The 18947-nt window shown below is 34.3% G+C and overlaps 2 protein-coding genes across 15 annotated transcripts in view; one reads left to right on the top strand and one right to left on the bottom strand.

Moving 5' to 3' along the window:
- The window catches only part of LOC148628743 (uncharacterized), a 69019-nt gene extending 64928 nt beyond the window's left edge, over positions 1-4091 (bottom strand). For 5 of the 13 annotated variants that reach the window (XM_088593848.1, XM_088593838.1, XM_088593795.1 and 2 more), the window contains exons 1-5: positions 3980-4089; positions 3774-3843; positions 2513-2640; positions 1074-1230; positions 363-425 (exon numbers count right to left, since the gene is read on the bottom strand). In XM_088593848.1, the coding sequence (XP_088449974.1) occupies positions 363-425; positions 1074-1230; positions 2513-2640; positions 3774-3843; positions 3980-3997 (436 nt within the window). In that variant the 5' untranslated portion in view covers positions 3998-4089. Of the gene's footprint in view, positions 1-362; positions 426-1073; positions 1231-2512; positions 2641-3773; positions 3844-3979 lie in introns of all 13 variants that reach the window. The other 8 variants (XM_088593859.1, XM_088593816.1, XM_088593778.1 and 5 more) reach the window with 3 other exon arrangements.
- A 4455-nt stretch (positions 4092-8546) lies between these two features.
- Positions 8547-17185, top strand: LOC148628742 (annexin B9-like). 2 transcript variants are annotated; one of them, XM_088593590.1, is made up of 10 exons: positions 8590-8686; positions 9115-9234; positions 11387-11474; positions 12486-12580; positions 13068-13181; positions 13665-13755; positions 13984-14129; positions 14644-14824; positions 15064-15176; positions 16021-17185. In XM_088593590.1, the coding sequence occupies exons 2-10, from the start codon at positions 9127-9129 to the stop codon at positions 16147-16149; spliced, it is 1065 nt and encodes a 354-aa protein (XP_088449716.1). In that variant the 5' UTR covers positions 8590-8686; positions 9115-9126; the 3' UTR covers positions 16150-17185. The 2 variants fall into 2 exon arrangements, with proteins under 2 accessions (XP_088449726.1, XP_088449716.1); XM_088593600.1 differs by lacking the exon at positions 9115-9234 and having other exon boundaries at positions 8547-8686.
- Positions 17186-18947: the final 1762 nt, after the last annotated feature.

Here is an 18947-nt window from a genome sequence, read left to right as displayed (position 1 = left end):
CAGACAGATCCTATACTACCAGCAACACAGGGTACAATTTTATCTAACATATTTTGTTGTTCCAATTTAATGTTATACTCATTATGTCAGAAAGAACAGGGATTTTCTGTATCAAAAGTGGCCGACTCAGAATATATGTTCACAATTCCCAAACGAATCAACTAAATTATTAACAGATAAAAGAGTTATTTCCCTTTATTTCAAATTTTTGTAGTGTTTTCTATGTAATTTATTTCATAGATTCTTATCATTTTAGTAAATTACAAACCAACATTCAATTTTAGAAAACATTTGTGTTCTCTAATGGATGAAAATCTTTCCTGAACACCCTCCTAAAACTTACTTGAAAATTACAAACTTACACGTAACAAGTCTTCCATCCAACATCCAAACATTTGGCAGGCAATCAACAACATGAACACGATCTACAAAATAAATGTACATTAATGGAATAGGAAACAATGTTAAAATGTTAAAGTTTGTTAAGTGGATGTACATGTAAATTTATTCAGCTTTATTCAGTGACTTCTTCTACAAAACTCAGATTGAAGTACACTTGTATATTTTTCAAATGGCCCACAAAATAGAAGAGGTAATTAGTCCTATTTTTACCTTCCTTTTTGGGGGAAATGCAAAGCAGAATAATAGGTAAGAAGTCCTTTTGAAATAAAATAGAGTGTATCATTTAATAATTTTTTTCACACAAAAACACATGGAAAAGAACAGACAACATACAATGTACATGTAGTTCATTAATTACGAAAAAAAAAAGTATCTGGAAAATAATGAATTAAAGAGAAATCAACCTCAAATACAAAGTCAATATTTTCAGGACTACAATAAAGAGTGAAATGCAAATCTGTGTTAAGGAGGTAGACCTAGGGTAAGGGACATAAATCATGAAATCAGCAATATGTTTGTATTCAATTTCACCAAAGCCTATCAAGCTTTCATTTGACACAGAATGAAATAAATCCAAGTTTCTTTGATGTAAAATGCTAAATACAAACGTTCCAATGACTTGTAAGAGTTGTGTCCCTTACTGTAGGACTACCTCCTTAAGTTGTACTTACAGTAAGGATCTTTTTCAAGTTGGCGGTTTCCATGGAAACTGAGATTAAGAATATGGAGATGACGGATTTTTCCTAATTCATGCCAGGTCAAGTCGTTGTTAGATAAATTCAAATTACCAAGGGCAACAAATTTGGACAATCCATCTAAGCTCTTCAACTGCAAAAATAAATACAAACATGTACATGAAAAAGCATTGCAGACCATAAGAATGAAAATGAAAACAATGTACACGCAATAATACTGCTGACCACAAGAATGAAAATGAAAACACTGTACACGCAATAACATTGCAGACCATAAGAATGAAAATGAAAACACTGTACATGCAATAACATTGCAGACCATAAGAATGAAAATGAAAACAGTGTATATATGCAATAACAATACAGTCCATTAGAATGTAGCATGTAGGCTTTCTCTGTAAACCATTGGACTCATTGAAATTTGTTATGAAAGAATCAAACATAGCTACACATGTCATTATGGCACATCATAGGATAACAGAAATCCATATAATTTAATTCCTTTATGTATCAAATAACAATTTGCTTTCATTCATAGGGACAGAACATCAGCGACGTCCTACTTATGTAGACCATCTGTCAAAACATGAATGACTTAAAATATTTATGTTGCAAGTGATGTATGCTGTTGGGATGTGGTTGTTTGAACTTTAAACACAGGCACACATGATGATAAGTCTCATATATTTCTGTTGGTTGCGACATCAGTTAAATAACAGCATAACAGTACATTAACAATAAAGTTAAATGTGATTTTACTTTTTTGAGTGCAAATAGCTGTCCCTCAAAGGCAAAGCTTAAAATCAAATTAGTTTAATTTACATCCATGTAAAATCACTAAAAACTTGGTTAACAATAAACAACTGTGCCATGATCATTTGATGCACCCATCCCCATGTAGGGAAAGAAATGAAGATTTATATCCAATATCTTATGTTATTCATGCTTAAGTTTTCCTTTACATTAAAGAGACTTTTGTACAATAACAATGACTGCTACTTATAAATGAGATTTGGAGTAGCAAGACAGCATTTTTTTTCTACTATGTTAGATTCCTAACAAAGTTTGAAGTTTGTTATACATAAGGTTATCAAATCACTTTGCAACATGTGAAAAAATTCTATATAAATATCTTAAAAGTCCAATAAACACCATTAGACTATTATAAGAAGTAATTGTGTAAAGTTTGAAGATAACACGTAGTCAATCAAGGAGTTCTCAAACTCCAAAAAGAAATATAGTATATGTATGACATAATACAAGTAAACATGGAAGTAAACATGTGACCAACAGTCCATTTCACCTTATATTTTGTATTACATGTAGAAATTTTCAAAACTCAAAATCGTAAGAGCCAGACAATTTCTTTGATTTGTGTAGAAATACACTTATCAATTGAATTCATCTATACTTACCTCATTATTACTTAGATCAATATTCCACAATTGTTGACAAGATTCTAAATTTGCTACTTCATAGAGGGCATTTCCACGGAGATCTATTGATTGAAGCTTTGAACATGCATGAAGCTTTTCAACAGTCACTGTAAAAGAAAAGATAAACCTTCATTACTAAATGATACAGGTCTTAAAATAAGAGAAGTCTAAGGTCCAAGGTCTACATACTACATTGTATCTTTTTCTGAAAGAGACCTCCATGAAATACATTCCAATGTAGGATTTTTCATCATTTACATCACAAAGAACACTTTAGTTTTCCTAATATAGAGTATAGACCTTTGACTTTACATCCTAAAATTTGAACTCCAGTTCTATAAAGAAAACTTTAAAGTACATGTGTACAACCATAAATATTTTTAAGGACCAAAATGAGAAAAAAATAAATTTACAGAACTGGGTGAAGTACAATTTGTACATGTAAATGTACATTGTACCTATCATACAACAAATAGGTACTTACGAGATTTGACAATGCTGGATGTTTATAACAGAATTAAAATATAGTGTAATTGTTTTTTTTAAACACATTCATAAAAGGTTATTGATAATTTAGTAAATGTGTAAACTGTCGAGAGATTATTAGTTCGCAACAAATATAGGCAAATATTGTGATGAATTTTTAGACATTTTAACTTTTAAATTACCTACAAAAACTAAATTCTCAACAACAAAAAAAGGAAGGGAACATCTCATACAATGAAATTCATTTTTTTTTCAAATTTTTTATTAACGCTGAATCCCTACTCTTCATTTACATTTTCACACTAAACCTATGTTGTGGTATTCTGTGGATAGAATTTGATTATTGAATGAATTTTATGGTGCGTTTGTATGTTGTTTCAGTTCTTTTTTACCTTACATTAAAGAGGGATGGTTAAGGCCCTATAAAACTAATTTAACCCCATCACATATTTCATGCGCCTGTCAACAGTCAGATATTGGTCATTAATGCGTATATCACATTTTAATTAGATTCTGAAGAATCTTTCAGTTACAGTGGATCTTATTACTATGCTGTTAGGCTTTCCAGAACTTACAATTGTTTAAGACCTATTGATGATCTCTGAAAGTATTTACTAATTTGCATTTAGGTTATCCTGTTATACTGTATATACGCTGGTGCAATTTTAACTTTCACCATCTTCGTTTTGTTTTATACTTGTTTTTTGGGTTTTTTTTCTACAGAACTCTAATGTTGGAATTATATTAAACATACCAAGTCCAAGGTTAGACAAATCTAGAAACTCGACTGACTGGAGTGGCCCCTTGGCCCTCGAGCGAATCATCTGCAAATATATTCAAAATTACCAACGTGAACTGAAGTCATATGACATTATTTACAATTGAATATTTAATAAATAGCTTTATTTTGGAATAGAAAGTACCTTTTTTTATTTGGATTCCTTTAAATCGACTTCTTACCTGTGTATTGAGTCTCATCGTCTGTTCTTCCGAACCCTCCCCATGTTTCAGAAGTTTTAGTTCTTGTGCTTTTTTACCCTCGTTGTAAATAATACGCGTAAGAATATGATCCATAATAGTATAACCATTACTTTTATATACATTCAAAAAGTCTTCATTTTGGTGTCATTTTCTTCTAAAATAATGCATAAGTTTCAGCAAATAAATAGTTTGATATTGTAAAAGTTTAATATGTCAACAGTATGCATCGGCGAATAAATAAGAGTTTACCGAAAGAACTTCCGGGTCATTTTGCAGAAGGGCAAAGTTGCTAATGTACACAATCAAATAACACGTGCGTGTGTAGAAAAAAGTCATATTTTGTGTACTAAGTTTTTGCATGAAACAAATAAAACAAAACACATCCATACATTTTACTGAAACGTTTTCAAACTCGTCTGGCTTTTTTTAGAATCTCAACAAATACAAACCCTTGTTAAAGTATTGTATGCAATCTAAGACTAAGAGGGATAACTCAATTTATTTACTTTGCCTCAAAGAGTGGTTTGAAAGAGTAATCAAGGGAACTAAGGTTACAATGTTAATCAAAAGAATGTAATCCGGGGACAAAGACCAGACATGGAAAACAGACATACATAACAAAGGACATAAAATAACTAAAATCATACGTACAAAGTAACAAAAGCAAATGAGCAACTCGGACTCCACTAAAAACTAGGAGCATGGACCAGGTGCACCGGTAGGGTAAGCGACCTCTGCTTTTCAAGAAATACCCACCGAGTTGCTCATAAAAAGTCAAGTCCGGGGTAGACGAACGAGGAAAGGAAAACTATGACCCGTTTAATAAATCAGTTTTCATGATGCAGATGGATACACCATAACGATCCACGAGTTCATGATGACGACCATGAAACTTCTGTAGTGATGACTTCAATCTTGTAGCAACATAACCCTGTTCCAAAAGCCTATTTGTTAGAGTTTTAGCGCGATACAAAAAGTCAGCGTAGTTTCGGCAAGTTCTGGCATAACATATGAGTTGTGATATGAAGACTCCATACACAGGCGCTGAAGGGATGTTGCCACAAATGAAAGGAAAGTTGACAATTCTGAATGAAAAGTCATCATGTTTGTCGTAAAGTTTGATCAATAGTTTCCCTTTACCATCGATTTCTAAGTGTGGGTCAAGATGTGTATTTTGCTATTATTTTGTATCGTTCTGGAATGTCAAGCTCTGGGACAACGACCCGTCTTCCTACGCAAGACCTACGTAGTGAGGTCGCGAATGCGTCTACCGCTGTTTCATAAACCTGAAATTATCTTTTTTGGGTCACGGGCTGTTTGAAACTTGCTGTAATGTGCGTGTTTGTAGTTTTTGGTTTGGTTTTATTTATTTTGCTTTGTTTTTTTCTTGTTTTTGTTATTGTTTTTGTTGGATTTTTTTGGATCGCCCTCTATTCCTTTTTACTACCAATGCCGACAAGATTGTGTTTAAGAGTGGCAGCTTAGATTAAAGCCTTACAAAGGTTGAAATAATACTGTTTTTAAATATCTATCTTTACCAAATTCAGCACTTTAGAAATTTAGTATAATCTATGTTACATGGAAATAATATATTTACATTTAAATTCAAATTCGAATACGTTTATTTCCTAGTTGTGATGGGCTCAATATACCATACAACATTGACCAAATAAATATCCACACAAAAAACTGAAAGTGAGCCATGAACTTTGAGTTAGAGGATCCATCTTAATTCATTTAGCTTACATGTTGTTTGTATCAAGGTCTCTAACTTCAAATAGAGTATATTTATAAGTTGTCTTTTCAAATTAAAGGTAAATCTTATTAGTCTCAGAAAAGTCAATTAAAACAAAAACAAGGGCATCCTGGAATGCCCAGCTTTCTAAACTCCAACTTTAGTGTGGATCCAAGGAGTCCGGAGGGTGGACCCCCCCCTTTTTGGAAGATTCTGTGGAAAAAAAATTAGCGAAATCGACCAATTAATACCCTAGGATCTCTCTTCAAAATATGCTGTTTTGATCGATCCGAACGAGAGTTTTGCGTTCAGTTCGAGTTTTTCTCTCTGTTAAATGCGATACGATACCCTCTCGTTATTTCATTGGTTGGATGTCTAACTCCGTAGAATGTAGGAAACATTTCCCTCAACTTCTTTTTCACGAGTAATAGGTCAAGAGGATACCGACGATCAGTTGTTTAATTTAGTGGTATTTAAAACCCATTATGTCTTGTAACTATAATTCTGAAAATATCTGGAGCCACATTCCGAGAATATTTGTAGGAAGGGTTAAAGTAAGACATGAATATTGAGATAATAGATTAATCTTTTATAAACATTGTTTGAAATGTGGATCCCTGTCTTTTCGTTGTATGAGATTTGACTTCAATACTTGTAAAACAAAGAAGATTCAAAAGAAGTCTATAATGTTTCGTGATCCGGGCATCCACGTCCCTCATGCACGTATTATAATTATAGTGGAAGATGCCAGTCTACTACCGCTCCCATCTGCTCTTAATTTGAAAACATGTTTTTTTTTGTTTGTTTGTTTTGCATAAATTTTGTTTTTGTTTTCTACTATTTTGTCTCCGAAATTGGATATATGGTTTGGCGAAACATTTCTCTACTTTTGGCCGGAAAAACATATAAGTATTAGTAATAACCAAGATTCGTCACGTAAAAAGCTCGAAAATCACTGCCCAAACTTTTTAAAAATTATCTTAGTCGACAATCTAAAACTACCACACATATCTATTACACAGTGGTAAGATACATTTTCAAAATTACCTACACGGTATGGTGTATATGTCAGAGACAAAAACCCCACCGTGATAAAAAAATATATAATATATGTACATGTACATCAAACAGATATGGGCATATTACATGTGAATCAACAAAAAGGTCTGGTTCAACTCACGTGATCTGACTTGCTTAAAAATATTAATGAGTAATACAGATATTATGTCACACTAAAATCTGTAGTTACTTTTTTAACATAGAAACATCAAATACATGATTCAGATAGAATAGATAACTAATTGTCGCGTCGATTAGATTTCCTATTTTATACGAGTTCGTGTTTCTATGTACAAAATCATTTTGAGTGTATGACCATAAATAGAAAAATGTAAAATCAAAACAAAACAAAAAAAGTTAAAATGGAATTTTAGTACAGTTTTATTGTCTTTACCGTGTGAATACCATTCCAAAATTCTGTATTTCACCCGCCAGAAAGTTTAATGCCGAGCTTTCGTCGGCATCCGTACGAGAATAGTGCTAAATATATTGTCATAATGATGTGGTTATATGTGAGATTCTGCCGGATTCTATATAGGTAATCGTGATGCTGAACTAATCAAAATTGATAATTCTAACGGGAAATACTTACATCATGAGCTATGTACAAATGACAAATGGTTTATGACGTAGCCTTTTTTATGAATTTTGTGTCATATTAATTTAATTGACTTCTACATCCTGAAGTAACAGAACAAAAAAATCAAGATAGATAGCATAGCTTTACCTTAAAGGGTAATGTGTATAACTTGTAAGTTTGAAGCTCACTGTTTTCCCAGAACTGTTTTTGATGCTCCCGAAATTCCATTTCTTTCCCCCACAAAGTTAATTCTGCGATTTTCCTTTCAAAAGCTAGATGATTTGACTTGCTAAATGCATATATGTCGCACTTTTTTCGAAAAGAAATTTAGATTCTATAGTACTCATTTTGTTCGAAAAAAGCTATATGTTGATGATAAAGAACAACTCAGTGGGTGTTTCTGGAAAAGCAGAAGACGCTTAACCTACCGGTGCACCTGGTCCGTGCTCCCAGTTTTTAGTGGAGTCCGAGTTGCTCATTTACATTTGTATCTTTGTACGTGTAATTTCTCTCCGTTGTGTTTGTCTGATATCCACAAGAATCTTGGTTCCCTTATTATAATCTTTCATAACTTTCTGATTTTCTTTTTCGGAGTTACGGGACTTATCACAGTAATTGCAAATAATTATTTTAGGGTCTCATTTTCGTGTAAAACTCACCAAAAGCATGATTGTGATATAGATCTTTAGGGAATCGATGATCATGTATACATACCCAATATCTTGAACCGATAACCTATAACTTTATTATCTCTATCCGTTTGGATTTTGCACCCGCTCCAAGCTTACCTCTTGTGAAGCTTACATACATTATACTTTTGGTTAAACTAACCTATGTACAATGTATCGAAACACCATACCGACGTATAAAATAACTGCATATTAGTTTCTCAGACCTTTACCATTTAACTTGGTGCAAGTAAAAATAGTTTTTTTTAATATTAAAAACTCGTAGACGTTAATTTGCATTCTAATTAAAATTAGACACGGGGCTTGTGTGCCATTTGACAAAAGCTAGGGACAAATTTTAACTAGTCTGGTTATGCAAGTGACTCCAGGTGTAGGCTTGACTAATTTTCTTCTCACAGACCATAGTAAATATACATTTACCTATAGGCTGTTGTCATAGTATGCATAACACCGAAATAGTTTTCATACATTTTTCACCTGAATGAAAATTTTGGATGTTAACATTAGTCAGCCCACGTGACGCGAAAGCCTACCTGTTTAAGCTATATCCTGTAGTATATACATCATTATTACTCTAACCACTGCGACGGAGTTCAAGACAGTCTGATCATACCAAAATGCCGGTAAGACATTTTTTTTTTTAAATTTTATTTCTTTTTCATTTACCATTTTGTGATGAAATAAAAGTACTGGCATATTGATAATATTTTTAAACCATAACATACCCGGCTTGCGTTTTCATGTACTTTATGTATGAAAAAATACTGGTCAAAGGGCGTCTCCCGGTAGCAGAAATGTCAGAATTTATATAATTTACGATCAGTCACTTCAAGTTTAAAGAATATTTTCATTGTGAATTTGATAAAGGTCTACTATGTAATGCATGTTTTCTTCGCTATAGTTGTGTTACAGACGAAAAGCTTGTAAAATCGACAATGTACATGTATACAGAACTAACTCCGTATCAATTTTCTGGCATGTTTCCCCTTTTCTACCGAATTAAAATTTGTAACATGACGGGGCGCTTTATAGTTTTCATTTATTTTCCAAGATTATTTGATGCATGTGGGCATTCAGAGTTTCTGAACGATTCCAGTGCTCTGAAAAGCACCTCCCCTTTTCCACTCTCGGTAGTAAGAGCAAGATTATACTGCGAGAACCATACTACGAAGTAAGAAAATTGGAGCACTTCTATACTTAATAACTTTCAGCGTTTGTTGAGGGAATGGACCGTAACGTATAACATATGTATAATAAATATTATTGTGGGAAACTTATTCGTTATTCATAACAGCTTTATTGACGCAATTTACTCTGAGGTATAGAACATGAATTAAGCCATGTATACATAACGTGTTGTGAAACGTACAGAACTGGGTAGTCTCGATCGATAGGGGCGAATTTCAAGTTTCGTTTCAGATAACAGAAATTATGAATGTGAATCAATATTTACTAAGAGTGGGCGTTAGATATTTCAAGTATGATAAATGAGTGACACCTACATAGTTGTAGGGATAAAGCAGTTTACACCAGTACATGCCTGTCATTATGTTTTTTTTTCTGCCCACTCGCCCTACACCCTTGCTAGACATGCTTGTAAAATATGTGTTTGGTCTTCCATGTGGAATCGTGACCCCTTTTTAATAGTTTTGTTTCTCGACAATTATACACAAGCACCCCATTTTTCATTCAATTTAGATGTTATTATTAAGAAAGGAGAGGTTGGTTGAAGCGAAACATGAACGTGGGTGCTTAGCATTTAATGTTTGACCAAATGGTTTACAAAAAAATTATAAAATAATCCAGAATTTGCTCTTACACACTCTCGTTACACCGTCATGGAAGATAAATGTTTGTGGACTTACAGTAAAAGAAGTTTTTTATTAGCACTGTAGCTTGATCGTGAACTGAGCGACTTAAAAGAATCGTACTTTTTAGTTACTTTTTTACTGCAAGTTTTAGAAACAAACCAAGGACTTCTGTCAAAATGATTTCCATGATATGTTGCTCTTCGCATTTTCTTAATAAATGATGTATCAAATAAAAAAAAACGTTTTACTATAAATCCTTTGCAAATGGTATTAAATCATTTGGACAGACATCCTTGATTAGATTAGTTAGCAACAGTAACAAAATGTTTATTCACGGTCTTAACATCCTCTGTTCACAGTCCAGCTGCAATTTCGATCTGTTCACGATCATTTCTATCGCACGACAGTGCATGTAGCGGAGATGAAGGGGCACATGGGACAAGAAAGCACTGTCAATTTTGTTTGTTTGTTGGGGATTAACGCCCGAGCAGCAATATTTCAGCTATATTCAGGCGATGAACATGAAGCGGATGATAAATGAACATGAAATGATGATGAAATGAAAAAATGGGATGGGACACAAGGATAATGGGGTCGACAACTTTTGATTGCCACTGGAAATAGGGAAAGGTGGATAGGGTCGGGCAATTTAGCCTCCTGTGGCGGAGCCCTATGGTTCCTACTCCGGGAGAATACCACAGTAGGGTTCTTTAACGTGCGAGGAACGTGGCACCTTTCCCAACACGGTGCACTACTATGTATAGCGGTCAGGTTTTCCGTATTATAGCCTGACAACCCCAGCATTTAACACACCAGGGGTATCCCATTCCACCACCTGGGGCACACAACCCAGTTGCTTTGTGGGCAGAGCTCCTAGCCCCCGGCTAGGTTTCTGAGCACTATTTAGTCGCCTTTTACGACAAGCTTAGCTCTGCTGCAGGCCTATTCTTCTGACAACCGAACCTGCACGGGACGAAAGAACTGTCAAAAATCCATGAACAGAATTTGGTCCCATTACAAAAGAATGCTAACCCCAAAGCAAGCAAGGGGATGCTTCACATCAATGAAGTACAAGAAACTTCTTCACGAAATGTCGACCTCCCCACTCCACCCCAAACCAAGCACACAAACAGTTGGGGAAGTGGTGTCAGTGGACTTTATTTCGCTCGTGACTGAAATTGTCAATAGAAACGTACCAAACAAAACATCTCCTTTTATCGATAGGGCTTGTTTTTGATATATTTGGTACACTCTGTCAATGCTTGTACGGGAATACAAATGAAAAGAAGCTTAGATTCCCAGTGCATTGATTTTAAACTCGATCCGTTATACCATACCGTGCAATGGAAGTTTGACTTTCATATTTCATATTATGATTAAGTTGTTTCTGGACCGATCTTGCATCTTCCTATACATTGTCCAAAAAATATATGTAGCTAATTTCATTCTCTTTCATCGGTCTTTCACTGTGCTGCACTGGTCTACTTATATTATAAAAATTGTATATTATAGGCTCCAACAATCGTCAGAAACTGGAACTTTGACGAAGCCGTAGCATCCGAGGCGGCTGAAAAACTCAGAGGTGCTATGCAAGGTTTTGGTAAGTAAAATACATAACACGTATCATCTGATGTTGCTGAGTTACTGATACATAGAATCAAGCTGGTATAAAAAAAAGGCATTATATTACATGTAAGATACCGAAAATACCACGTTTTACGAAGGGCTCTGCTTTCGGGCTCGGTGGGCTAATAGCGAATCATGCATTCTTTGACTATTGAAATCTTAATTTTAGATGACCAAACAAAAAGTTCATTTACACTTAAATAATTTTAAAGAATTAAAACTGGATAAAAATACTAGTGTTATATTAAAACTACGTAAAAATTTAAACGAACTTGATGCTTCAATGGAATTCGTTTGAATATTAACACAAATCTTTCACACGAATCTACATTTACGTCCAGCTAAGCTAGGTTGAGTTTTTCACAAATAACTGAGGATTTCATCTGATTATTGATTTCCAACAATCTGGTGAAAAAAAGTAATGGATAGATGTAAGAATATCAGCCCCGATGATACCAGACCTACATCCCTACACATAACATTGTTGGTAAAATATCTTAAGTCTTCGACCCAAAGGTGGCTCGTAAACAACTAGTCAAAATTTCCTCTGACCTTTCAACCCCTTTTTTATTTGGATACCCAACCCGACATATCAATATCCAAATAAAAAGAAGAGGATTGCAGAGTCAGAGGAAATTCAGACTAGTACAAAAAATTCAGTAATTAATAGTAAAGAGTATATGGGATTCAATATGAAATAACTTGTTTGTTTGTGTCTCCGTCTGTCCGCATGTCAATCTCAAATTTGACCTGAACTTAAAATCCTAGCTTTATTGCTGTTTATTGTTTTAAAAATATACTAAATTCCGATACGATAAATTCTACACAAAAAAAAAACATTAGTCTTTAGCGTTACATGTAGCAACAGGAACTAATGAACCGGGGGAGGCCTATGACCTCGCAATTTATATCCACTCCTCGAAGAAATTGTAGCTCATACTCAGAGGATAAAAGTAATCTCTGTACATTTTCTTCATTCTTTTAGGCACAAATGAGGAGGAAATAATTGAATGTCTGATGAAGTATGATGTATGCCAGCGATGTGAGATTGCCGAAACCTTCAAAGTAGCTTATGGAAAAGTAGGTAACTAAAGAATTGATAACAAACTGACCCTTAAAGCATAGGGAACATCCTTAGTTTCAAACCATCTTTCTTGTAAAAATTGGCCTTTGTCGGGTTTCCACGTGCATGCTTGTATCTTAACCATGCTCAAGATAGCAAACAATAAGCACATCAGGCTAACAAACAATAAGAAAGAGCGGGAAACATCTGATGGGGTAGCAGCAACAGTTTGAAAGGTTGACCACATTCCGTGCACATAATAAAACATAAGGTATATATAGTATAAACGGTTCAATAATTAAATATATGAGAAAGATGCAAGCTTTAAATGACTTGCATGCACGGTTTGCACTCGCAGATTTTAATAAAACATAAGCAATTTCAGAAAACTGTATCTATTTAAGACACTTTAATACTTAAAAAAAATAGATAACTTAATGACTGTCTGAATGTGTACGTGTATGCATATTAATTTGTTTAGTATAGCTCTTATAATGATTTCAGGATCTGATCGATGATCTTAAAAGTGAACTAGGCGGAGACTTTGAGGACACTTGTGTAGCTTTAATGACCCCATTGAGACTACTTGATGCCAAGGAGCTTCATAATGCAATAAGTGTAGGTATATGCAGTAAGGAACTCAATTGCACTGTTCAATTTATTTAAAACAGCCTGTCACTTGTTTCTGGATCCTTCATAATTATGTATTTGTTATTTATAATGTTAAATACATCCGGAAACAGATCTATGTGTTAGTGTCTTGAGATAAATTAAAATCTTAGTCAGTGTAGGATCCAGATATTATAAAAGGGGAGGATTCGGGTCCAAAAAAGGGATATCCAGGCTATCATTCTTTTCTGCCCAAAATGTCCATGTCAAAAAGTTTAAAAATCCAACAGAGGGGGTTTCACCCACCCCCATCCCAACGTTGACCCCACTGGATCTAACACTATTAATTAGACAGTACAAACCTGCACAACCGATTTACTACTGTAACACTATATTTTTTTCATTATTTATTGAGTTAGTTGTGACTCTTGACTATTTCTCGGTCGCGGATATAAAATGAAAAGCTAGTGTCACGCTTTTTTTTAATTGCAGGGAGTAGGGACTGACGAGTCAACACTGGTCGAAATCATGTGCTCTAGAACAAATGAGGAACTTGAGGCCATCAAGGAAAAATACCAGGAAGGTACAATAACTAGTCGGTTCATGTCGTACTTCTGATCCGTTCAGTACCTGTTTTTTGTATTGAGTTTTCATCATTCGCCATCTCAAAGTCCTTTTGTATTCTAAAAGGTAAGTGCCAACCAATGCAGAGTGTATGCAAGTCGTTGAAAACGTGTACCCTTCCCTTAATTTTCGCAGTTTAGACTGTTGCGGTCATGTTGAAATTAACATATTAGTCAATTAATTACAGAGTATAAGACCAGTTTAGAGGAAGACTTGATGAGTGACACCAGTGGGTACTTTGGAAGACTAATGGTAGCTTTAGTTCAGGCTGGTCGGGATACAGACGATGTTGACTATACAAGAGTAGAGGAAGACGCCCAGAAAATATTTGACGTAAATATCCTATCTAAACTGAATTAACACAAGTAGAGGAAACATATAACTCCTCTTTAAAGGTTGTTTTAAATGCATTATTAACGTTTTACTGTAGTAAGGCCCTGCATGATCGTCGCTTTATGTCACTCGAACATGTCATATCGAAACTACGTGTATACTAGTAGTCGTTGGTCTTGGTCTTTACAATCGGCATACAAAAGCTTTTTTTCCTTTACAGTTAGTTGAAATAGACCAGTTCCAATTTCATTACAAATTTAGGTAGGCTAGTGTAATTTAAATAGCTCTCTAAGTAGAAATCTGCCCTACATTTTACCATTATGTCCTATTCAACTACCACAGAACACCTGTATGATCTTTTGGACACTATCTTTTAATTTTGAATAGCTGTTAATTATGATGATCTTAACTTTTAAATTTACCATCCACCATCATAACAAATTTTAACTAGCTGTAATTTTAACTTTTAGGTTTAGAGCAATTTGTACAACCCTTGTTTTTTTTTCTGTTCTAGGCTGGTGCTGGCCAACTCGGTACTGAAGAGGCAGAAATCAACGCTATTCTCTGTGTTAGGAGCTACGATCACTTAAATGCTGTGTTTGATAAGTACGAAGAACTTGCGGAAGGAACATCTATTGAAGAAGCCATTGAGAGTGAATGCAGTTCGGACTTAAAAGATGGATTTTTATCAATAAGTGTGTTTTTAACCTTTTAGAACACTGGTAATTTAATGGTACAATTTGTTTTGTATTATGCCACATCAATAACATAATTTGTCATAATTTTCACATTTGTTCTAAACAAGGTAATTATACATATTTATTTGAAAAATCCAATGTAAATTGATAATAAAAAATAATACAGAAATATTATCACTCAGTTCTAGTGATGTGGAAGTGTCCATAATATACTCATTTCACTTATTCCTTTACAGTTCAATGTGCAAGAAACAAGCCAAAGTATTTTGCTACCAGACTGAACAAAGCTATGGCAGGACTGGGAACAAATGACTCCGATTTGATCCGTATTTTAGTATCTAGAAGCGAGGTAAATTTAGACTGTCAAAAAAAAACCGATTGATTAATTGATTGTTGGGGTTTAACGCCCGAGCAGCAATATTTCAGCTATATTCAGGCGATAAGATAAAATGGATGATAAAATGAACATGAAAGCCAATACATGTATCATCTTTCAATACAATTACTAGCATAGAATGTCGTTTGTTTTTTTAAATAGTATGGTTGGAAGGAAGAAACGAAATACACATTTTATATTTCAACATTTACACGAGAAATATATGTACGCAAACGCATTAGAGCGCTCACTCCTTGGCAATGCGTGCATGCCTCTAACATTGACAACCTTCCAGTCAATTGTTAGTGATAGAGTGGCAATGAGATACAAATGTTGGGCTCTCTAATTTTTTTCAAAATTTATGTTGCTTTAAATTGTTTTACCATAATTTTGACTTATAATCAAATGGGCAATTGGCGCAAGCCCGGCACATCGGTCCTAAATCCGCCCTTGATGTTATGATACCGTCCGTCCTTAATACATTTGAACTTGCCGCATACTTTGTCCTTGTACATACATAGATGCCCTTTATTTTTCGAGGAAATAGATGAAAGGGCTAGGTCACATCTAATTTTTTTTACACTGCGGCTGATTGTGTTTTAAAATGGAAATGTTAACCACTTGAGTTGAAATGATGAAAACGTACTGATTTATTATCCATGACTAAAATTTGATGTTTAAGAAGAAAAACACAGCCCAAACGTTTGACAGGTAATCGGTTACTGAAAATCTCAATTAATTTATTCATTGTTAAACAATGTAACTAAAAATCAGTTGCTGTTTCAAATCTTTTTTTTTATGAAATACCTTATTTCAGGATGATTTGGCGGATATTAAGGATGAATACCAACAGCTGTATGAGAGATCACTAGAGGAGGCCGTTGAGAGTGAATGTGGTGGGGACTATAAGAGATTACTACTTGCAATTATTAAAGGAAACTGTTGATGGATTAGTGCAGTAGATTTTTACAATAGTTATCTTGCATTAATTTACAATCTTACCATGGTTTAAGCCTTTTTAGCTCACCAGGCCGAAGGCCAAGTGAGCTTATGCCATCACTTGGCGTCCGTCGTCGTCGTCGCCGTCGTGGACAAATTTTCAAAATATTCTCCTCTGCAAAATACTAGACGGACAGGTTTTAAACTTGGCAGGATTGTTCCCTAGGGTGTTTTGCACAAAATGACCGTTGGAATTTTTGATCCATAAAAGAACATGGCCGCCGTTACTAAAAATAGAACATAGGGGTCAGATGGCAGTTATTTGCAAATAACTCAAAAAACCGTTGCCTTTAGCAAATTTCTGACATATGGTAATATTGTTCAGCATTATGAGACGGACCTATGCCAAAATTTTCAAAACGATTGGTCAACTGATGTAGGAGTTACGGCCCATGGAACAGTTTTTTTTGCATTTTTCGCATGTGCAACTTTGAGAATCTCAAAATCCATTGCACAGAATTCAATGAAAGTTGGCATATATGTTCCTTAGTGTATCCCACACAAAACGTTTTTTGTTGTTTTTTTTTCACATGTACAACTTTGAAAATCTTCTTCTCTAAAACCATTTAAGATCATTGAATGAAAATAAGCATAATAGTTCTTTAGTGTTATGTGCTCAAAATGACTGTTGTGATTTTTAATCCGTGAATAGATATGGCTGCCTATACTAAAAATGGAACTTAGGGGTCATAAGACAGGCTTTTGAAAAAAAAAATTCAAAAACTGTTGCCTTAAGCAAAATTCTGGTTCAGGTCATGAAAATACTATGAAAAGCATTTCTTGCATTTGATAATTTAGTTGATTTTAACTTAGCCTGTCTCATTCCTCAAGTTTTTCAAATAAGCAAATGGTTAACAAGGTGAGCGATTCAGGCTCTCTTAAGCCTCTAGTATGTTGTTGTTTTGGGGATATTTATATAGACATTACTGCTACACGTGATAAGTTATACAATGTTTCTCGATAATAAAAACTAATTTGAAAAACGTGTCTTGATTTGTTGCCGATAGTATGTAGTGCGTGGGCTGAGAAAACCCCGTGCACGCCACTTATCAACCAAAATATGATTTTCAGGTACCTTTATACCTCGTATGTGAATCTGTCTGTCGCGAAATCAAAACTGAAGCATTTTCGTATTTTTTGCCACCTTTTGTACCTCGTTGAGGCAAAAATCCATTTCTTGTTTTTTTTTGTTCTAACTTCTTTACACTACAAAACGAGGAAAATTGACATACGTTGGTATAATCAGAAATCAATGTATTTCAGTTTTCCCATCGTACCAGAAAGTTGCGGTAACACTTAGGAGTAGAGTACTTATGAAAAATTTGTACCCCTTATCCCCACCGAAAAATCGCTTAAATTGACATATTTTTCAATGTCATAACCATTACAATATTTATGATTCAGTAAAAATGGCTTATTTGGTATTTTATGTTTAGTACTATCACCTCCGATATTTCTAGGGTTTTTGATGACTTGTGCCGAATTACATAGTCAGAATTTTTTTTTAAATAATACCCCTACCTCTAGAAAACTGGTCTCTGTATGAAACAAAATTTTCATTCACTGCATACCGACACTGTAAAACTGTAGGCATTCCTAATTAAGATAAGTGGTGTATTCAACATATCTGATAAATTCAGGTGCTTAGATTTTCCTTTTGGGCTTACAATTATAAAATGTTAAAAAGGGAAATTTTCAGTATTTCATATTTCCGTCTATATCACCCGTTGTCATTTTTCCTTAATACTGTAGTTCAAACAAGCCTTTGTATGATACAATACATTTATTTATTGATGTAGTATTTAAGCTAGTATTATATATCAGAACTTTTTCAAGTCCAGACAGGTGAAAAATTGCCATCCCTACCTCGGAAAAGAAAAATACCTTAACATGAACAAAAATGTTAATATTTTGCATATAAACGACGGAAAACATATTGGGAACTATTGATTTAATTATCTATGTATTCAAAAAATCTGCTCATTTCAGACGCTAATTTCTCGGGTCTCAAGGTGACAATAATGACCTTTTAAATTGGGGAATTTTTGGAAATTCATATTTTCTTCCCATGTCAACTGTAATAGGCAAATGTTTTCAAATACCGTACTTCAAACTAGCAACAGATGTCATGAGTGGCGCACAATTTGTTCCAATGGGTATTGCTTTGTCTTCGTAATTTTTCCCCAAACCTTCTATTAATCGATTATTACCTATTACAATTTCCGCGGAACCTGAACACTGCTCTTTAATGACACGGATGTTGATTTTTTCTTACGTCCTTGAGCGTAAAATACTACAGATTCTGGTTCTTTGTTATCTCAAATCATTAGACACCAAAGTTCATTCTAACTGCAAAATTCTGTTTTGGAAAAAAAAATGATGCTGACAGCTGTAGACTGGCATGTTCACAAGGATGTTAAAGAACAACTGTTCAAATTAAAATGGTTCTGTATATTTGTATTTGTTAAGCACTATGTACTCCCATCTTCCTGTGATGCACTGAACGTTGTTTGCAAGTGGTACACACGTGTGTGGATTCCATTCAATACCCCTTAGCAATTATTCCTCAATAAAAACGTATTTCAAACAAGGATTAGTGTTGGCTTAAAGGCCTCATTGTTAATTTCCTCGAGACAGTTTTCTGTCCAAGTGAATAAAACGTTTGTTCCATTGCCATCTTAAAAGTGATCTACTCCTTATCAATAATTTTAAATATGACCGAATCTTTTCAAGGACGTAACTACT

The sequence above is a fragment of the Perna viridis genome, chromosome 1, assembly GCF_037379345.1.
Source record: "Perna viridis isolate PV_CMFRI_1.1 ecotype Kerala chromosome 1, ASM3737934v1, whole genome shotgun sequence".
Classification (NCBI taxonomy): Eukaryota; Metazoa; Mollusca; class Bivalvia; order Mytilida; family Mytilidae; genus Perna; species Perna viridis.
Note: the sequence above shows the minus strand (reverse complement) of the source record. Positions and strands in the feature narration are given on the sequence as shown.

What these genes read in the sequence shown, in the direction of transcription:
- LOC148628742 (XM_088593590.1), top strand. Translation starts at nt 9,127, where the DNA reads ATGTGGGCATTCAGAGTTTCTGAACGATTCCAGTGCTCTGAAAAGCAC. An exon ending in AGGTGCTATGCAAGGTTTTG is followed by an intron (nt 11,475 to 12,485) that starts GTAAGTAAAATA and finishes TCATTCTTTTAG; the next exon opens with GCACAAATGAGGAGGAAATA. An exon ending in CAAGGAAAAATACCAGGAAG is followed by an intron (nt 13,756 to 13,983) that starts GTACAATAACTA and finishes AATTAATTACAG; the next exon opens with AGTATAAGACCAGTTTAGAG.